This window comes from Adiantum capillus-veneris, chromosome 30 (genome assembly GCF_014529385.1).
Source record: "Adiantum capillus-veneris isolate H3 chromosome 30, ASM1452938v2, whole genome shotgun sequence".
In the NCBI taxonomy this organism is placed as follows: domain Eukaryota; kingdom Viridiplantae; phylum Streptophyta; class Polypodiopsida; order Polypodiales; family Pteridaceae; genus Adiantum; species Adiantum capillus-veneris.
Window position 1 is genome coordinate 39664666 of NC_140960.1, and position 18284 is coordinate 39682949.

The 18284-nt window shown below is 44.9% G+C and overlaps 1 protein-coding gene across 2 annotated transcripts in view; it reads right to left on the bottom strand.

Moving 5' to 3' along the window:
- Positions 1 to 16348, bottom strand: part of LOC147417836 (uncharacterized) — a 140834-nt gene extending 124486 nt beyond the window's left edge. The window contains exon 1 of one of the 2 annotated variants that reach the window (XM_086507186.1): positions 16177 to 16348. Coding sequence is in view for 1 of the 2 variants with exons in the window: in XM_086507185.1 (XP_086363311.1) it covers positions 15469 to 15647 (179 nt within the window). In the remaining variant the exon portion in view is untranslated. Of the gene's footprint in view, positions 1 to 15468; positions 16153 to 16176 lie in introns of those variants that run through there. The other variant, XM_086507185.1, reaches the window with a different exon arrangement.
- Between the last annotated feature and the right edge of the window lie 1936 nt (positions 16349 to 18284).

Genomic DNA, 18284 nt, shown 5'->3' on the forward strand with positions numbered 1-18284 from the left:
ATCTGAGAAGCATATGTGATGGGCAAATATCTTGTCCATGTTCCATTCTCAGATTGTGCATGTGGAAGGCAAGAAAAACGTTGTGGCTGATGCCTTGTCAAGGAAGCCACAAATTTCAGCTGCGTCAATTCCTTATCATCATGAACTTGATGATATGAGGGAACAGTATGCAAATGATGAAGATTTTGCAAGGTTCTTCGAGCAGTTAATGGATGGACAACGTCATGAACACTATCTTCTCAAAGATGGGTTCATGATGATGCATGGCATATTGTGTGTCACAAAGCCATTGCGACGCAAAGTTATAGAAGAGAGTCATGTCCCACTATATGCAGGGCATCGTGGTATCAATGCTACAGTTAAAGCGGTTGAGACATTCTTCTACTGGCCTACATTGAGAAGAGATGTGGATGCCTTTGTGCGAGAATGCCTAATTTGCCAGAAGGTCAAGTTTCATAGGCAAAAGGCACCAGGGTTATTGTAACCACTACCTATTCCATATAAACCATGGGAAAGTATTGCTATGGATTTTATCTTTGATCTTCCGAGAACGCAGACAGGAAACGATGGTATTTGGACCATTATTTGCAGATTCAGCAAACAGACTCATTTTATTCCTGTCAGGAAGAAGATAAATCCAGATCAGATGGCACGCTTGTTTATGAGCAATATTTTCGAGTATCATGGCATGCCACAGTTGATTGTTAGCGACCGTGATCCACGCATGACAAGTTTGTTCTGGAGAGGCTTGTTTGAGAATATGGGCACAACGCTCAAATTCTCTTCGTCATTTCATCCTCAAACAGATGGGCAGTCAGAAGAGGCAAATTCTACTGTCCTAGATCTGCTGAAGTGCTATGTGTCAGAGCATAAAGGAAAGTGGGAGCAGTATTTGCCATTGGTGGAGTATGCATACAATAATACAGTGCATTCATCAACTGGCAAGGCACCCTTTGAGATAGTTGAAGGTAGCAAGAAAGTTCCTCCCATACTGCATACAAAGGACAAGATATTTGAAGCAGATAAGTATGTTCAGGACATGGATGAAATGTACAAGAAGGTCAAAGTGGCCTTGGAAAAGACTCGGGCAAAGCAAAAGAAAGCAGCTGATCGTCACCGTCGTGAAGTAGTATATTCACTTGGTGATTGGGTGCTTCTACGCTTTGAAAAGGCAAGGTTAAAGAAGATGAAGGGCAAGGAAAGACTGTTTCCAAAGCTCAGCATGCGTTACTATGGGCCTTTTCAAGTGTGCGACATAATCAGTGATGTTACACATAGGCTGAAATTGCCTGACAGTTGGAAGATTCACAATGCGTTTCATGTGAGTCTTCTCAGACCCTATGTGGGTGATGTGCCAGAAGATATGCCAGTTGAAGATCAGCCGGGAGTCGAGGAACTTGACGAGATCTTGGTCCTCGACAGATTTTGGCACATAAGGAAAGAAAAGTGAAAGGCAAGGTTGCTAGGCGTTACTTGGTAAAGTTCAGAAACTATCCACCAATGGATGCTAAGTGGATGGAAGAAGGTGAACTTGCAGAGTCACCAACGGAGTTATCACTTTACCTTGAAGCCTTCGATCTGCAACCTACCTTGACCCCTTGAGTTTCAAAGCTACATGGATTGTCAGTGTGACAATGGCTTCTGAAACAAATGATGTACATGGTATTTAAAGTGAGCTCAAATGAAATACCTGTTACATGAATGTTAGAGCTGTACAGATTGTCAGTTTGGCAATTGCTCTTATGGAATGTCCAAAAGTGTACTTAGTGCTATAGAAGTGAGTATTTCTTGTCAGTTTGTCAAGGATACAATAATTGCTTCTATTAAAGGGTACATGTGTAACTGCATTCTTAAACTGTCGGTTTAGGTATGCTCGATAGTGTTACGGGGCCTAACGTGTACTATAAGACAGTGGCAAAATGTATGGCTACCATTTTGTCATTGGAAAGTTAGTGACTCAAAGCAATGGCAGAGTGCGAAGCTACCACTATGTCATTCGGACAAGGTTCACATGCAGGCAATACATGTGTCGACGAGGTGTTGAATACACCAGAGTTGACAATGAGCATGTACGTGTCGTACATGTGTCGACAGGTGTTGAATACATCAGTGTTGACTGTGAGCATGTACGACATAGATGCAAACGAGGACGTTTGAGATTTCAAGAGGGGGGTATGTCACCAGCGTGTGACTACTATCTATCCTTTTTGTTCATTTCTTTCTTATTATTTATTTACTTTCACTTTTTGGAAACACCCCTCGGGAAATCTAACTACCCTGCATGGCATAGCTAGTGTGGAACTGTCCAAAGGGGGTCCAGGCCTAAGGGCAAGAGAGCACTAAGGTTGGACAAAGACTATGGTTAGCCAAAGTGGGGCCATTGACTAGCCAAAGTGGAATCCTTTGCTACAGAGGCTACATTTCAGTTCTGGGTGTGGCTGCAGTGTACAAAGGGGGTCAGATGACCTAGAAAGATACAATGGCAGCATCTCCTAAAATTTAGGGAACTGCTATTTTGGGACCTGAAAATGTCTTCGCGTCATTACGTGCAGTTTGACATGGGGATCATTTTGTTACTCTGTGGCTAAGTCAACAGAGGCTGCAGGTGAGATATTTTTAGACCCGAGGGTCTAAAGCGGGAAAATGCACAAATGAGTGACACTTGGCACTCTGAGGCCAGTTTACTACTTATAGAGAAGGCAAAAACGTGATTTTCAGTTGTGAGCTCATTTTCAAGTTCCTGTCATATGTTAAGAGCTATGGAGTGCTTGCTTTCCCTCCTATGTACAGTGCGGTACCAAGAGTGATGCCCTGCACGCTACGCATTGCCCTCTCTCCCCCCTATGGCAGTATGTTATGCCCCTCTAGTGGGCTTTTCAATTGACCAATGTACAGTTGTGTGGGTTCATGCGCGATTGCCGAGGCAAGAGCCTCTTGCACAGGTATTGGATTAGCTAGCGGCTAATCCCCCGCAGGTACAAGTGAATTCGAAGAGGTTTCACGCTAGAAATCTCGTCCGATTCAAAGGGCAAGTAGCCCTACAGGTGCGGGAGCTCGAGGACTTGCTACGGATGCCACCGGCACGCGAAACGGAGCCAGAAACAGTAAATTACAGCCTGCTGTGTATTTTTGCAGGTTTAGGGTTTTGCCCCTAAACGGTCTCTAATACCCCCAGGAGGTTCGGGGACGCGAGGGGACCGTTGTACAGGTGATCTGGCGCATTTTTGGGGCTGAAAACAGAGAATTCAGCGTGCTGCAGATTCTCGCCAGGTTTTGCAAAGTGCCCGTATACGTCGGGAAAGTCGTTCAATGCATGGGAATACTGACTGTGAAGGGTCCTAGTACAGTTATGCTGCCGAAATCGGGCCGGAACAGTTGAAATTCAGCCAAGCTTGTGCGGGGCAGCTTATAGGGAACCACAACGTTTATTCCCTCTTTTAAGCAATAAAGAAATAACGAAAGGGGCGCCTAAGTTAGGGGCCAATCTGCTGTCGGTCTTCTCATACAGGTGCATTCTAGCAGCCTGTATCCCTTTCCCCCGTGTTGTGTCTTGAAAGTACAGGTAGAATAGACGACTAATAATGGGTGAAAGCTAAATCAAGGTTTGAAGTAAAGTCTACCGCCCTTTTTGAAGTTAACAGGCCGGTTTCACAAGTCACCACCCCCTCTAGAGTGCGCAACCGCCGAATGATGGCTGGAATGAATGGATCTCCCAAGAATCGTACGCCCGTAGATGATCACGCCAATGTCGAAGATACTGGTACTGCAGCAGTCATTGAGAGACCGCATGGACCCCCATCGGATGCTCTCTTGGCAGGAGGTAACTTCATCCTTTGTGAAAAACACAAGCCAAGACGCTGCTGTCCACCCAAAAACACAACTGCGAGGTGATGAAAACACTGCTGTCCAGCGAATTTCAGCGTGCTCGTACGCTCCCGGCATGGTCCGGAGCGGTGCACAGGGTATGAGGAGGATGGTGAATCCCTGGCACAACCCCAAGTGGGCTGGAAACAGAGAAAACAGCAGTGGTATATGGCTGAAATCTGGTGGAAATGGAGAGGATTAGGCCCGGCGAGGCACCGGATGCCAAGCCGGTTCGATGTAGGCAAGATCCAAAGTGGGCATGGCCCACCGCTGCCTCCCTCTGTAAAAACGCTGCTTTGCTGTCCAACAAATGCAGCTTTTTTAGATCTGCCCAAAATGCCAGCAACCTGCTTGTGCAAAAACGTTCTTGTCCTAAACTTGCTGAAAACACAGATCTGCTGGCTGAAAAACGCCGGTAGAGGGAGGAGTTTTCCGGCGACGGGAAGTCCTGAAAGGGCTGGCAGTGTCTGCCATGAGAAAAAAAGCAAGCAAAGCTGATGAGATCTTGCAAAAACGCAGGTGGAGGGGGGTCCTCCGCGATGAAAAACTCCACATTTCGTCACTTGCCTCGCTTTTTGCAAAACGCTGGCAGATTTTCAGAAAAACAATGATTGTGTTGATCCCTCAGGAGGAAACCTGATGCGGATGGTGAAACGTCCCTGACCATGAAGAGCCTGAAGCTGCTGATACCATGTGAGTGCGTGTGTGCAGAAGCGTGAGAGAGAGAGAGAGAGAGAGAGAGAGAGAGAGAGAGACAGTAGACCACAAACGCTATGTGTAGGAAAGGGGGAGATCAGCCCCACACTGCTACCAGAGCAAGAGACCCAATACAATCAGATGATGGAAGTGGGTAGCCCTGGCCCCCTAAATAGGTGCCCAAGGGGAGGTAGGGCAATGCCAGATAATTTAACAAGAAATAAATGAAATATGAGGGCTCCCGGACAAGGTGGGCGGTTGGCACAGAAGTGAGCGGCCGGATAGTGCACTATAAATGCATATGCAAAGGGTGGCCAGCCCGAAGACACACTAGCCATACATGTATGACCTAGAAGTGTGAAGCAGCAGAGTGGGGTAAATCTAACAGCAAAAATGCTAGGGTTGATTGGAAATCTAAAAATGCTGGTGCTGATCTGGATCAAAAACACTAGCTTGCGTGCACCTTTGTGAGCCTCTAGCAGGATGTGCATGTCAGGAAAGGCTAGTCGAGCATAGTTACCCAGAACGGGAAATCAAATCGGGGAACAGGGAACGGCAACCGGTATAAAATGAAGTTCCCTGTTTTGGACACTCACGTCTAAAACACGGAACGAGGTTTTGGAACCGGAAGCTAGATTGGGAACGGGGAACGGCAACCTGAAAAGGACCATTCCCTGTAACTATGTAGTCGAGGCCAAAAAAACTGCATCAAAAAGCATAACGAGCAAAAACTTACAAATATTTTATATTTGGTTGAACTTTTTTTAGCTATATACAAGTGACACATCAAAAAACTCACTAGCGGGCATAAAGTAACCCGACAGCTGGCGCTACACTAGTGACTTGCACTGCATGTACATGTGCTTGCTAAAGCAAGCTAAAAAGCCCACATACCCTTTTGACACCACACGTCATGTCCATATCACAAATTTACAAAAACCAGGGTGCCCGAAATGCACGCAACACCGTGTACAAACATGACATCCCCTCCTACTTAAGGTGAGGTACTGATACCGAACTCCATGCACGCCATAAGATGGTTTCAAATGAAGTTCCTTCTAGATGATGTCCTCCACAGCGACTTTTGAGAGAGAGACTCCCCTAGGTGATGTGGAAATGTCCAAAACACAAGGATGGTGATGATGCATCTACTCGCAAACAATGGACTGCCTCTTGGATCAACAATGCCCTTGTTAATTATCAGCAAACAATAACCTTTGCTGCCTCAACTCGTATGGTGTGAACCAAACTACAAACTGGATGAGTGAATGGCTGGATATGCAAACACCGATGTCCACGAAGGTTATCGCCAGCCTATGCTATCCCTAGGTGGGAAGATTGGCGAGAGCAACGCCGAATGGGAGATGAAGATAGATATGTCCTTTGGAATGCCCACAAACCATGGCAAGTCCTTTGTATGATGTCTCATGAAACTGCCAAGTAACTCCTCAAAGGTAGAGGCTCCTCTTGGGGCTTCGACTAGATTGCCATATGCTGGAAGCTCTAGACAAATCCTCGTCTCTGCAACAATGTGGCTGTGAATGTAGGCTCACGATGTTGCAAACTCCCCCGGTGGTTTCCTTGATTGGAACCCTTTGGCTCTGATGGCTATCGCGACTGCTAAGAAGATGCAAATGGTGTGGACCTGATGTGCTGCCAAAGATGTGCATATATCAATGACGATGCAATGCCTCTTCTGGAATGATGGAATTCTCCAAGCACATGGGAAAGATGGTTGTTCAAAAAATGCCAAGACTCCAAAGCTAATAGGCTAATCTGGATGGTACCTTCCATTGTCGTTATAGACCGCTAACAAATCCTGATACTCGCAATCAACATTTCCATGTTTCCGATGCAAGTCTTCAATGATGCGATCTGTCATGTCAAAGAATTTATAACCGCAAATATCGATGCTCGAATTTCTTTATGTCGAGGTGATCGAGTGCGCACACTAAGTCAACTACTCTCTCGCAGACGCACCACAACTGTAACCCCCAGTGTACAATGTTTGCATTTTCTACGCTCAAGGCATACGGTTCTAGCGCAATGGCAGGTCCTGCAGTTCCCTCTGTAAGAGAAGCAACCTTGGGCAAAACCCTACAGCACACACTCAAACACTAGAGAAAAAAGAAATAATTCCAAAGATCAACGGATTAGTGTAAAATCACAAAGCTTTGATACCAATGTCAGGTGCAGCGGAATTGAAATGGTGAAGATCTAGGTTTTACACTTCCACAAATCTTTTACTTCTTTCCTTGCGTTAATGATTGCTTTTAGCTTGAACAATGGTTCCTTAAATCTTTTACTTTCCCAGAAGAGAGGGCATAAGAGAGAGCGGTAGAGATGTGTGGAGGGAGAGAGAGGGAGAGAATGACACTTGATGGGTCCCAACCAACCGGGCCCCCCACACCGTTGCCGATGCGGTACTTGCTTTGCATTGCGTGAATGGAATGTATACACGTGCAATACCTCAAGTGCACACTCTATTGACTCGAATGGTGAATGTTGCCGCAATAGCTCCTCAGATGAGGCACCTCCGGGGCTGATTTGATGCACCTTTGGATCCTTCTCAATGTGGGATTGCAGATGGCCACCAAGGGCTAGAGTTGGGGCTGAATTGCACTCCCAATGTGAGAGGAATGAAGGGCTGAAGATGCAGATCCCGACGATGCCTAAGATGGACAGCAATGGGAGCACTCGATGCCGGCGAGAGAATGGGCTGCGAAAGTACCAGACCGCAGCTGAGAGACTGTGAAAGCAGATCCAAGCCGCTTTCCGACGATAGAAAGGCCTGAAATCTGAAAACGCTGAGGCTGATCTGCTGTGGGGGAAGCGCTAAAGCTAATCTGTTGTCGCCAAGCAAAAACGCTAGAGCTGACTGAAAATCTGAAAATGCTGTTGCTGATCTGGATCAAAAACACTAGCCTGCCTGCTGCTCTGCAAAATGTTGAACTCCTTGTAGCACTAACTCTTCTAATGCCAAAACGCTAGGCCTCTGACTCCATTTATAGGTGAGGTTTGGGGTTTATAAATCTCTTAAGGTCTAGGTAGGGAAAAACTCGAAGACAGTTACAAAATAAATCATTGAAATGACTTATTGATTAAACTTCACTTCCGCTAAGTTTCTGGGTGAAACTGTCGCACATCTGCCCACCCAGGAATCCGATTGACACGGGGAATGGCTCGTTGGATTCCTCTAACCTAAAACTACATGCAAGTCATGACAGATGCCCACCGCAGTGTAGCAACATCTGTCAAAACACATGTACAAGCCGTTTATGCAAGAGGGTTCCAAAACTGGAAAATTGCCTCTAGAAGTTGAAGAAGCATGTCCACATGGCACATGTACAAGCCGTTTATGCAAGAGGGTTCCAAAACTGGAAAATTGCCTCTAGAAGTTGAAGAAGCCATGTCCACGTGACACTCTCTCAAGCTGTCCAGGTTCAGGCTCATGAAGGCCAATTGATTTGGCCCATTTAAGCAGTTTTTAAAGGTTTGTTGTTGTCTTTTTGATGGTAGACGGCAGAAGTTATCATACAAAGGTTTCAAAGTGTTTGATTTTCAAGGATCTTCTACAAAGACAAGCGCGTCCTCCACACCCCTCGGGGGCTTTGGGGGCGGGGGAGGGGAACGTGACGGATGATGAGCTCCCAGCCATATATACTAAACTCACAGTCATTTAGTATAGAGAGAAGACATTGGTGTTTAGCTGCAGGGCATACGAGGGCCTGAGTCATCTGGTAACACACCAACATTGTGTCTTTTTGACGATTTTTATGGAGTCCACTAGCTTGGTTGTCAAGATCTAATTTCTTCACACTCTTCGTACAATCCATGATACGATGACTTGATTGGAGGCTTGTTGCTTGGTCAGTAAGGTGATTGGTTATCGGCAGCTTTAGAGACTATCTTCAGGATTCTTTAGTCAGAAAGCCTCCATCAAAGATTGTACACTTCTCCCCAATAGGGAGAAGTGTATCAGAGCCTAGTTCGAGAGATCGAACCGGGCAAATGAATTCCTAGAATAGAGCCCTCTGGATTGGAGCAAAGCTTTCTGCTATAGTAATAGGTGGAGACAGGGCATGAATCTATCTCATCTGGGCGAGGGTCTTGTAGCTACAAGTGTCAAGGAGGTTACCTTGTCTCCTCCTGTTGTTTTTTGTTACCAGCTGCCCATGATACAGCCACTGGAAATTGTAAAATATTACACAGAGAATTTGCAAGGGACACAAGAGAGGGGGGCTCCTCCCAAAGAAGATTTGCCCCCGAATAGGTGCCCTAGGGAGTATTCCTTTATTTGTATTATTACAAGTAGAGTGTACAAGGCACCCTACTCAGAATTTGAGTTAGAACTCGGACACAGCCTTTTATAAATCTTAAACTGACAAAAGGAGATAAAACCTATAACTAAAAAGATCTTGATCATAAGAGCAACTTATTGACTTCTTATAATCTAGCAAAGAGCAACACGTAGGCTTTCGCCATGTCATCACTCACTATTGATACAAAAGGCCCGCCGTTCACCTCAAATCACACCGCATGAGTTTGTACACACATCGCCACACGGGCGTGTTGTCCAATATAGAACGTAGATAAAAAATTTAATATGTGAGCACACTAGTGAAGCAGTAGAGCCATCTGGTTGTATATCTGCCACAGCCTGATTGAGAGACTCCATAGGTGCTCTCATATATAGACATAATTTGACGAAAACCCATTCAACACGTGCCGTATTCCAAATCACTCTAAGTTTAAGAAAAGAACTCAAAAAAAGTGATGGAAAACATAAGGAAACCTCTCCCATTCGTATGCATAACATAGGGTTTTAACTGCAAAACCCTCGAAGCAAATAAGGGCGTAGAAAAGATCAGCTACACCTGCACATAGCTTCTTTCCTTCCCAGAAAACCCAAGCTCACTCACGACCAAAGGATAATAACAGTTCAGTTTTTCTCATGTTTTTTAAGTACTTACTTTCTTATTCCTCGACACTTTTATGTACAAAAACAGAATAAACAATTGTCACGCATGCATAGAGACAACTGGCACACATCACGTTTGTGCACCTTCCACAAGCATCCTTCATTTACATCCATGAGGTGCAAAAGCATTAGAAAACATCTTTCAAAGTCTTTGGGATGGCCTGCATCATCTCGCAAAAACTCCTCATATATTGCCCCCCAAACAAGCATGGAACACTTTCAATTGTTCCATGTACACATTTTGCCATCTAAGCAACCACATACCTTGCTTGGCGTACCAAAACCAAAATCATTTTCTCCCAAGTCAAAGTCCAATGTTATCATTACATGAAGCATACATGGCTTACCCCTATCATATATAAAAGATAGCATACCTTCCAATCCAAAACCTTCATGTTCACATGCATAAGAGCTATACGTATCTCCAGCCATGTGTCTCTTCAAAAATCCATTATGACTCTCATCAAAGCATAAAGATTGCATAACATCTTGCCTACTTTGGACAAAAAAAAAATCCAAGAACGTCAAAGATCCACATACTATTACCATCATTGTCACGTGCACATCTAACCCTATGTGAATGTGAACAAACTATAACTCCTACTGCTAGGGTTTAGGACAACCTAGGAAGTGTTCTTGCACCTCTATGAGCCTGTACACAGGACATGCATGTCCAAGCACTTTAGAGTAGCTACATACCCTTTCATTGCACAAGTGTCTACTTGGTGTAGGCACTGGGGAGTGTTCCTATACAATAGCATTTACTACCAAGCCTAGGTAGTATCTACATGTGAAGCACCTCATATCGGTAGGTTTATTAGCCTCCTAATAAGTGATATTTTAGCAACTTCTGAAGTTGCGGGGCTGCAGCTCACATGCTACTCGACCCAACTCTTTTCCAATATATATGTGACCCTAGGGGTCACCCTTTGATCATCAAATAGAAGTACAAGCACCCCATGGGCACCTAGTGCCACAATATCCTCGAGCACTCCCAAGCGTTTCCACGATCTCCAAGCACCTAGCGTTTTTGTAGCACCAGCTTCAGCATCAGCGTTTTTGCATCATCAGCGCTAGCATTTTTGCATCAACACCAGTAACATTGTAGATCAGCCCAGTGTTTTCAGCATTCAACCATCTATCATCATCGATTGCAGATTTCAGCCATAGCTTCATCAGATTGCCAATCCAAGCCAGATCAGCCCTAGCATTTTAGCCCTTAGCCTCGCAGATCCAAGCATCTACCGCAAGATCCCATCAACATCTCAATATCTAGATCCTTTGTATCAGCATTTGTCCAATCTAGAGCAAATACTTCTCTCGAGTCTATTGCACATCTCTGTCATGAGATAAAAGGAACCTTGAGTATGTAATGAGCACTCATCCTAAGTTACCACCATAAATCACTTCTCTTGCACATTACATGGTATTAGAGCGCTTTGGCAGTGTTCGGTATCATCACTCAAGAAAAGAACCCAAAGAACCACTAAAATCTTTTGCTTGTTGAGATTGCGCGCAACCAAAGACCAATTGGGCGTGTCAATCTTTCTAATTTATGTTTTAAAAGAGTGGCAAATAAAACAGAACAGAAGGGCTTGTCCACCCTCTTCTCATTCCGCTTTTCCACTCATTGAGAGCGAACCTTGCACATTGCGGCAAGCCAATCGACGTGAGGTGGGAAAAAGCAACCTTAGTGTGAGTGCAAGACTGCCAAGGGTGCATCCGTAGGAAGGAGTTGAGCTGGGGTAAGAGAAAAGCCTTCTTAAACGCAAATTGCAAGCAACACCAAGAATCATGTACCCCAAGTACCCCAGTACTCGGTGCATGGTCATTACCAGAAGCGGAATGGATACTTTACTTGAAGGTGATAAGAGTGAAATTGGAGAAGAGATCCCTCCACCAGGAGAACCGTTTCCGAATCCTCCTCCGTCCCCATCTACGTCACACATTGCACCAAAATCTATGGAGGCTTAGTGGTCCATGATGGAAATGATGCTACAGTAGGAGACTCATTGGCCAAAGCCAAAAGGAAGAAGGAGGCTCAGCAGGTCACAATCGAAAGGGAAAAGGAGGCTCAATGGGTTGTACTTGAAAGGGAAAGAATGGCTCTAGAGAGAGAACACGAAGCTCATCGTGTAGCTACCTGAAGAAAAGAGGATAGCTTTGGAGCTAAAGTGTGATCATGCATGTGAAGCTCAACGCATAGCGCCAACAGAAAGAGTGTAGCTATGGAGCTAGAGCGTCGGCACTACGAGACCAACGCATGCAAGAGTTGGAGCTTCAAGTGCTCCCTTCATAAGGGCGATCCACCCAAAGAGGGGCACAAGTCATCATGTAGACCGGGTAGAGATGACGACTCCAACAATCCAGCCACTGAGAAGTTGACTTTCAGTAAGTATGATGGTGGGATGGATGCGCTTTGTGATTTTTTCTTGGTTGCATCAATTGAACGCTTATTTCGCTATGAACAAGAAAAATAGTAACAGTATAGTTTTGACTGTTACCATGTATTTATCGAGTGATGCCATTAATTAGTATCAGGCCTGGTAAGAGGCATAGACGACTGTGCACCTTCCAAGACAAGCTCAATGCTCGTTTTATTCCATCGAAGTACCTTGATCGGTTGAAGGAACATTGGGGAGCTTACTGTAAGCAAAATGGGACTCCCTTCATGTCTTTTCCTAACAGTATTTTGCAGATTGGTGTTCACTAGTGTAAGTCGGATGAGGATCGCAAGGAGGCTTTCCTCTTTGGTCTGGACGAGTACATCAAATACGATGTGCAAGTCTTTACCCCTACTGACTACAATGTTGTCATCAGGATCGCTCCCGGTAAGCCTTAGGAGAATGAGTCATCTTCAAGTACCCCGCAGAACCCTCACAACCAACAAAACGGCAAGAACAATGGTAAGAACGACAATATATCTTCTCCTTCTTCTCAATCTTCCTCTACACTAAAGCACAAAACACTTTACCTAACATTGATAATAAAGGAAAGGCTAAAACTTAGAAAGCCCCTAAGTTGACACCTGACGAAAAATATGCTAAAGGAATAGGAGGATGGTTAAGTCTTGAAGAACGAACCGCTTATGGAAAAGAAGAAAGAAGTTTTAAATGTCACATTAAAGGTCACATGAAAAGAGATTGTCTTAAGAAATCACCTGAGAAAGTACCCACATCTTCTGTTAGTGTCATGCTTGAGCCAAGTAGTGTGCCCCAAGTTTTTGAGGAACGTCCTAATGAGTCTCTCATTAATTTCTATGGTCATGAGAAAGGTCAGCGTAAGGTGATCTAGTTTGATCCTAGCAGTGTGCATGATGTGATTAGTGATTCTCTTGTAAAGAGGGCACACCAGCAACTCCAATTCAGATGTCTGGTTTCACTCCGGGCATGAACTCTTTAGTCACGCATGAATGTCCTCGTGTGCTAGTCTCTCTTCAACAAGTATCTTTTCGTCATCGCAAGTTTGTTGTTTCTCTTCTTTGGCATTAAGTCGTTTCATGAGCATGATCCACTTACACTCTCTCCGAAGGGTGCCTCTCTCATGGTCATTCACGGTGAGCAGGGAATCCATTCTTTGCCTCTAATCTCTCATATGCAAGCTAAGCGCGGAGCTCAAGCAGCATTCATTTATGTCACTCCAGTGGCTCAAGATCTCAAGACTACAAAATGGTATTTAGGTTTGTTTAAGACGTATTAGCATCTATTCTTGCATGATGATCTTCCACCCCGTCTCCCTCCCAAGCATCCGGAGGATCATCACATCGAACTCATGGAAGCACAGCCCATCAGCAAGGCTCCTTACCGCTTGAACAAATCGCAAGAAGAGGAGTTGCAGCCGTAAATAACCGAGCCGGTGGCCAGAGATTCAAACGACATAGTGTGAGTCCATTTGCTACTCCTATTTTGTTTGTCCGCTAGAAAGATGGGTCTTCTCGTTTGTGTATAGACTACAAGGAGCTCCACAAGATGACAATCAAGAACAAGTTTCCTATGCCTCGCATTGAATATATCCTCGATAGGCTCTTTATCTAGATTTGCATCCATATCAACCCCATGGACAAAAGTCATATAACCACTCATACGATCCAGAGTTTTTTAAGCACAAATCCTCGTTCAGTTCTTGTGTAACATCATCACAAAGTTCTCTCCTGCAATATTGAAGCCAGTTATGGGAGATATCTCATCAAACAACTGACATGTACAAACATAGTCTTCCTCAGCCACATAATGCAAATATATGGAATCTTCGCTCTCATACGACCGTGAAATCATGATGTGACCCTAGTATTATATGAAATATAATAATCCACTGCATTAGCAGCAGACACATGTACCTCATCAAATAGCCCATATGTTGAGGCATATTTTTCATCCTAGTAACATTATGCATACCCATTGGATCCAAATCATCCTCAAAAGCATCCATATCAGCACCTTCACCCTCTAGAAACCGAAAGGAACCTTAACCTGGAGCTCAGACTAATAGTAGAGCCTACCTGAAGCAAGATGCCCTTAACTGAGCAAAACTTATTGCTCTCTCTTCTCAAGCAATTCCTTTCAAAAACTCGAATGCTTCCTTCTAATGCAGATCAATCAAGCCATTGATTAACATTTGAACTTGCTTATGACACATAACAAAAGGTTGGCGCTCTGTATTTAAGCCCATGGGTACATTTACTCTCCACATGCATAGTAAATCCCAAAACTGGTGTTGTTCTCCATAGAAGACGAAGAGCCTTTTGTGGAGTATCCCTGCTTAACTTAACAAGATCCCTAAAACTTTTTAACTCCACAATCTCATTGATGTTACAGTGTGCCCAACCATGGCCTCACAAGAATTGAACCTACATCCCTTTGCTTAAAACTGTGCGCCCTTACAGTTGCCCATTGCTTCTAAATTGAGTAGCCAAACGTGATCCTAGATATGAGAGGACAGGGGAACTCCAGCATGCTATTCTCCACCCAACCACCTCCTCTTATAGGCAATCTATCCCATCTATAGGATCCCCTAAACTACACCGCCTACCAACTGAGATGTCAAAGTCTGACAATGCTTATCTTGCTGAGCAATTTCTCTGGGATTTGATGTCCATTGTTAGTAAAGCCAAAGCCTTTCTCATAAGAGTTCTGTTCTATGGCTGCAAGAAATGCATACTGGGAGGTATTAGCGTTGGCTGTTAATTATTTTTAGGATGCTGGTCGTGAGCTGCACGCAGCTTCCTCTATATACGGAGCCTGAAATCAAAGCGTATATCAAACTGAATACAGGCAATCATTCTAGAAAAAAGAAGATGGTTGTTTTGGATGGCAAAACCGATGAGTGACCCTTTGGCTCTTTATAGAATTCCTGATCGATAAGCTTGCACAGAAAATGAGTGTAATTTAACGATTCGGGAATTACCTACACTAGCACCATACAGAAAGTGCAGTTTGACCTAGCATATATTTGATGAGTTGAAATAACAAATATGTCTGTTGATATACATGAATTCTGCAATTTTGTCTCTTTCTGTTTTTGGTTTAAAAGGACCCCACAATGCGTTGGCTGTAATGAAAGCGTTCAGCCAAAAAAAAAAAAAACTTCTTAGCCGGCCACTCACTTTTCTGTTCAAGCAAATGCTCGACTCAGAAATTTCCACTATGCAGCTCTATGATGATCTCTAAGTTTCTAGAAGAATTGAAGTGAATAAAGCATGAACCCCTGGTTGGTATAGAGAACATAATTCAATCTCTGATGACAATCTGGCTAGACCTGCAATGTACTGAGATGAAAGGGAAACAATTCACATTGCTAACTGAATCCTTTGCACTACATGACCAATAAGCATATCACCCTCCTATAAATACATGCGCAAAGATACATGTATGAGGAAGCATGACCATTAATTTCTCTCTCTTAAAAATGACGAAGAAAACCAAGCTTACCATTGTTGAGCAAGTTGCATGGGTATTAGGGAATCCCCGTTTGGTGAGGGGTAAGGAGACAAAAAACCCAAGTAATAGACATCCTTAGCTGAGGTATGACTCGGATTGAGTGCTATTGGAAAGAGGAGGACGATAATAGCACATGCGTACAGAGATGACGTTTGCATAAAAGAAAGCATTTTCTCAATGCTTCTTTAGCACTTGAGCAAACATGCAGAACCTGAGAGGTTAGTAGACGTCCACACTGCTCTGCCTCAAACAAAGGTGAGGGAACCCGCAGCTCGATACTGTCTCAGAGAGATTTGCACACATTAGCTACCCAATGTGATCATTCAAGGTAAATAATCTCTACTCTGCACATCATCAAGAGCTACTCCTTGAGGTGAAGGGACCCTCTTATCGCTGTCTCGTACATGATCAAGAGCTACGTCTTGAAGTGAACGTAGCGTCTGACATGGCTTCAATTTGATCTACAACTTACCGACACTCTTCTCAAAAGGGGTGTTCCGAAATGTGGATGCTTTGAGTGCAAAATGGGTCGTCTAGAATTTGCTTAAAGCTTAAACAGCAAAGCTGCGGTACAAACACTTTACGCAACAACAGATCTCTCTTCTCAAACACTTTGAACCGACCGATCTGAGTGTGTGAGCGCGCGCACCTCCCCCCCTCTCTCTCTCTCTCTCTCTCTCTCTCTCGCTCGCAGCTTACCATGACGTCCTCAAAGGTTGTAGCTCTGCCCTTTTGCGAAACCTCGATCATGGGGTCGGAGGCGCGCACGTCGACGCCCCCCTCTCTCTCCAGACCTACGTAAGACGCCTGCCACCTCGGAGCCAATCATTTCTGTTGTTAAGAGACGTTTCGCACGGGTAGTACTTTCCGTTAACCATATGCGCAACCCCTTTATCATCAGCCGATTCAGCCTTGGCTTTCGCAGGCGCTCTAGTTGATTGTTTGCCCAAGCGTGAGCGTCTTCAAGCGGTCCTCAAGGCACGGGCCCCTTCAAATGGGATTAAGGGTGGAGGTGAGAATGGTGAGGCACGCACATTGTACGCCGTGCGATCGGACGGTTCGAATTTATAAATTCTCACGATGCAAATTTACGTATCGATCCGCATTTACATATGTGGCACTGAAATGCCACATACTTCCATGAACACATGCGTACGTGGTGGTTAGAGCACAAGCACCACACGAGGTAGGTCGTGGGTTCGAAGCTCAAGTGCAAATCTCGAATCCCGAATTTACAAGTTAGTCTGAATTTACTTTTCGTCCCGAATTTACAAAAACACGTCCGACGGCTCGAATGACCCTCACCGTTGATCCCATTTGAAAACCCCCGCTCCAAATCTTGTGGAGGGCAAGCGGTGAGGTTTTCCCTGGTCACTAAGTGGCACGGGTTATTTTATGAAGTGAGAGAGATGGGATCGACGATTGGGAGCAAAACAAACAGTTATATAGTAGACACAAACGCAAAAAAGTAAACTCGGCCAAAAAAAGTAAACTCGGATCATGCCTAACGGTGCAAGATGTTTTTGAATTTTGAACCTACTAGTGCATCGTTGATCCCACCGCTTGGTCTTCATTAATGACCCCGTGGTCTTTAGTACTAAGGGAGGTTTTGCCAAACTCTGTCAGCGTTGACCCTCAGGACCACGCGAAAGCATTTACAGTAGCCCTTGTAGGGGTTGACCCTCTCTTGTGCGAAACACACATCTCTTATTTGAGACACCCCTTTCAGGCCGCCTCAGTACGACCGATAGAAATGGGGTTCGGCAGGGCAAAAAAAATCCCAACCAAAAATAGGGCAGCCACATGCTGCGAAGTGGATTTTTAAAAAAATAACGTCAGTCGACTATTTTACAGCGAAGCTGGATTGTTTAAAAAAAATTAGCGCCGCTCGTGTGAGTCTGCGAGGAACATGGCGGCGAGGTGGACGCTGCAAGTTGGAGAAAGCATGAGGTTCCAACTTCGATACACGGCATGGCTTGCACCCACTTACAACCTGTTGTGGGACGGCGCTCAAAAAGAGATTCCAGAGGGTGTAGAGACGGCAGTAAACATATATTCATCTGCAGCAAGAAGCTATATTTGTGCGCATCAAGGCACTTCCTACGCTACCGCAAAGAGTGGGTGCCTCTACACTCCTCTGCACAGTCGCCCTCTCAGAGAGAGTGATGATAGCTCTTACCTTCAGGGCAGGCTTGTATTGGCCAGGATCATGGCAATTTGCCCGAGTCATGGCAAAAGTCAAGGAAGCCTGGAAGCTTGCAGTGGAGAGGAATGCCTCGAAGAGGCCCTCTCACGAACCTCGTGCAGGATCGTCATCGCCGCAGCCAAGGACGGTTAGGGACATGAAGCAGAAAGCGCGCATGAATAGCAGCAACGTGGAAACAGGGAACAGCAAGGCTTGCAAGTGGCAGCGCGTCGATGAAGTGGTCGATAGGGAGAGGTCGTGGGCAAGGCATCGCGGCAAGGCTCACACCGATGAGGAAGACCCCTCTGTTGGTAGAGCAAGGAGCTGCATCTGTCCATCACGATCTGCATTAGCAATGGTGACGTCGGTGGAGGAAGCACCAATAGCCAAGGTGGAGGAATAGCTAACAGTGAACTAGCGTATTGTATATATGTTATCAGATTAGTTTTTGTAGCCATGACAGATGACGAGGAGCCATACTCTCCGAGTTTCAGTTTCTCAGTTACTCCAAGCGGCATCTCACAAGAGTAGATGTGGAATTTCTTCTCACAGTTTTCACCAGAGCAATGTACAATGGCATAGTAGTTTTGGACAACAAGTCCTTCTAGACTATCTACAACTA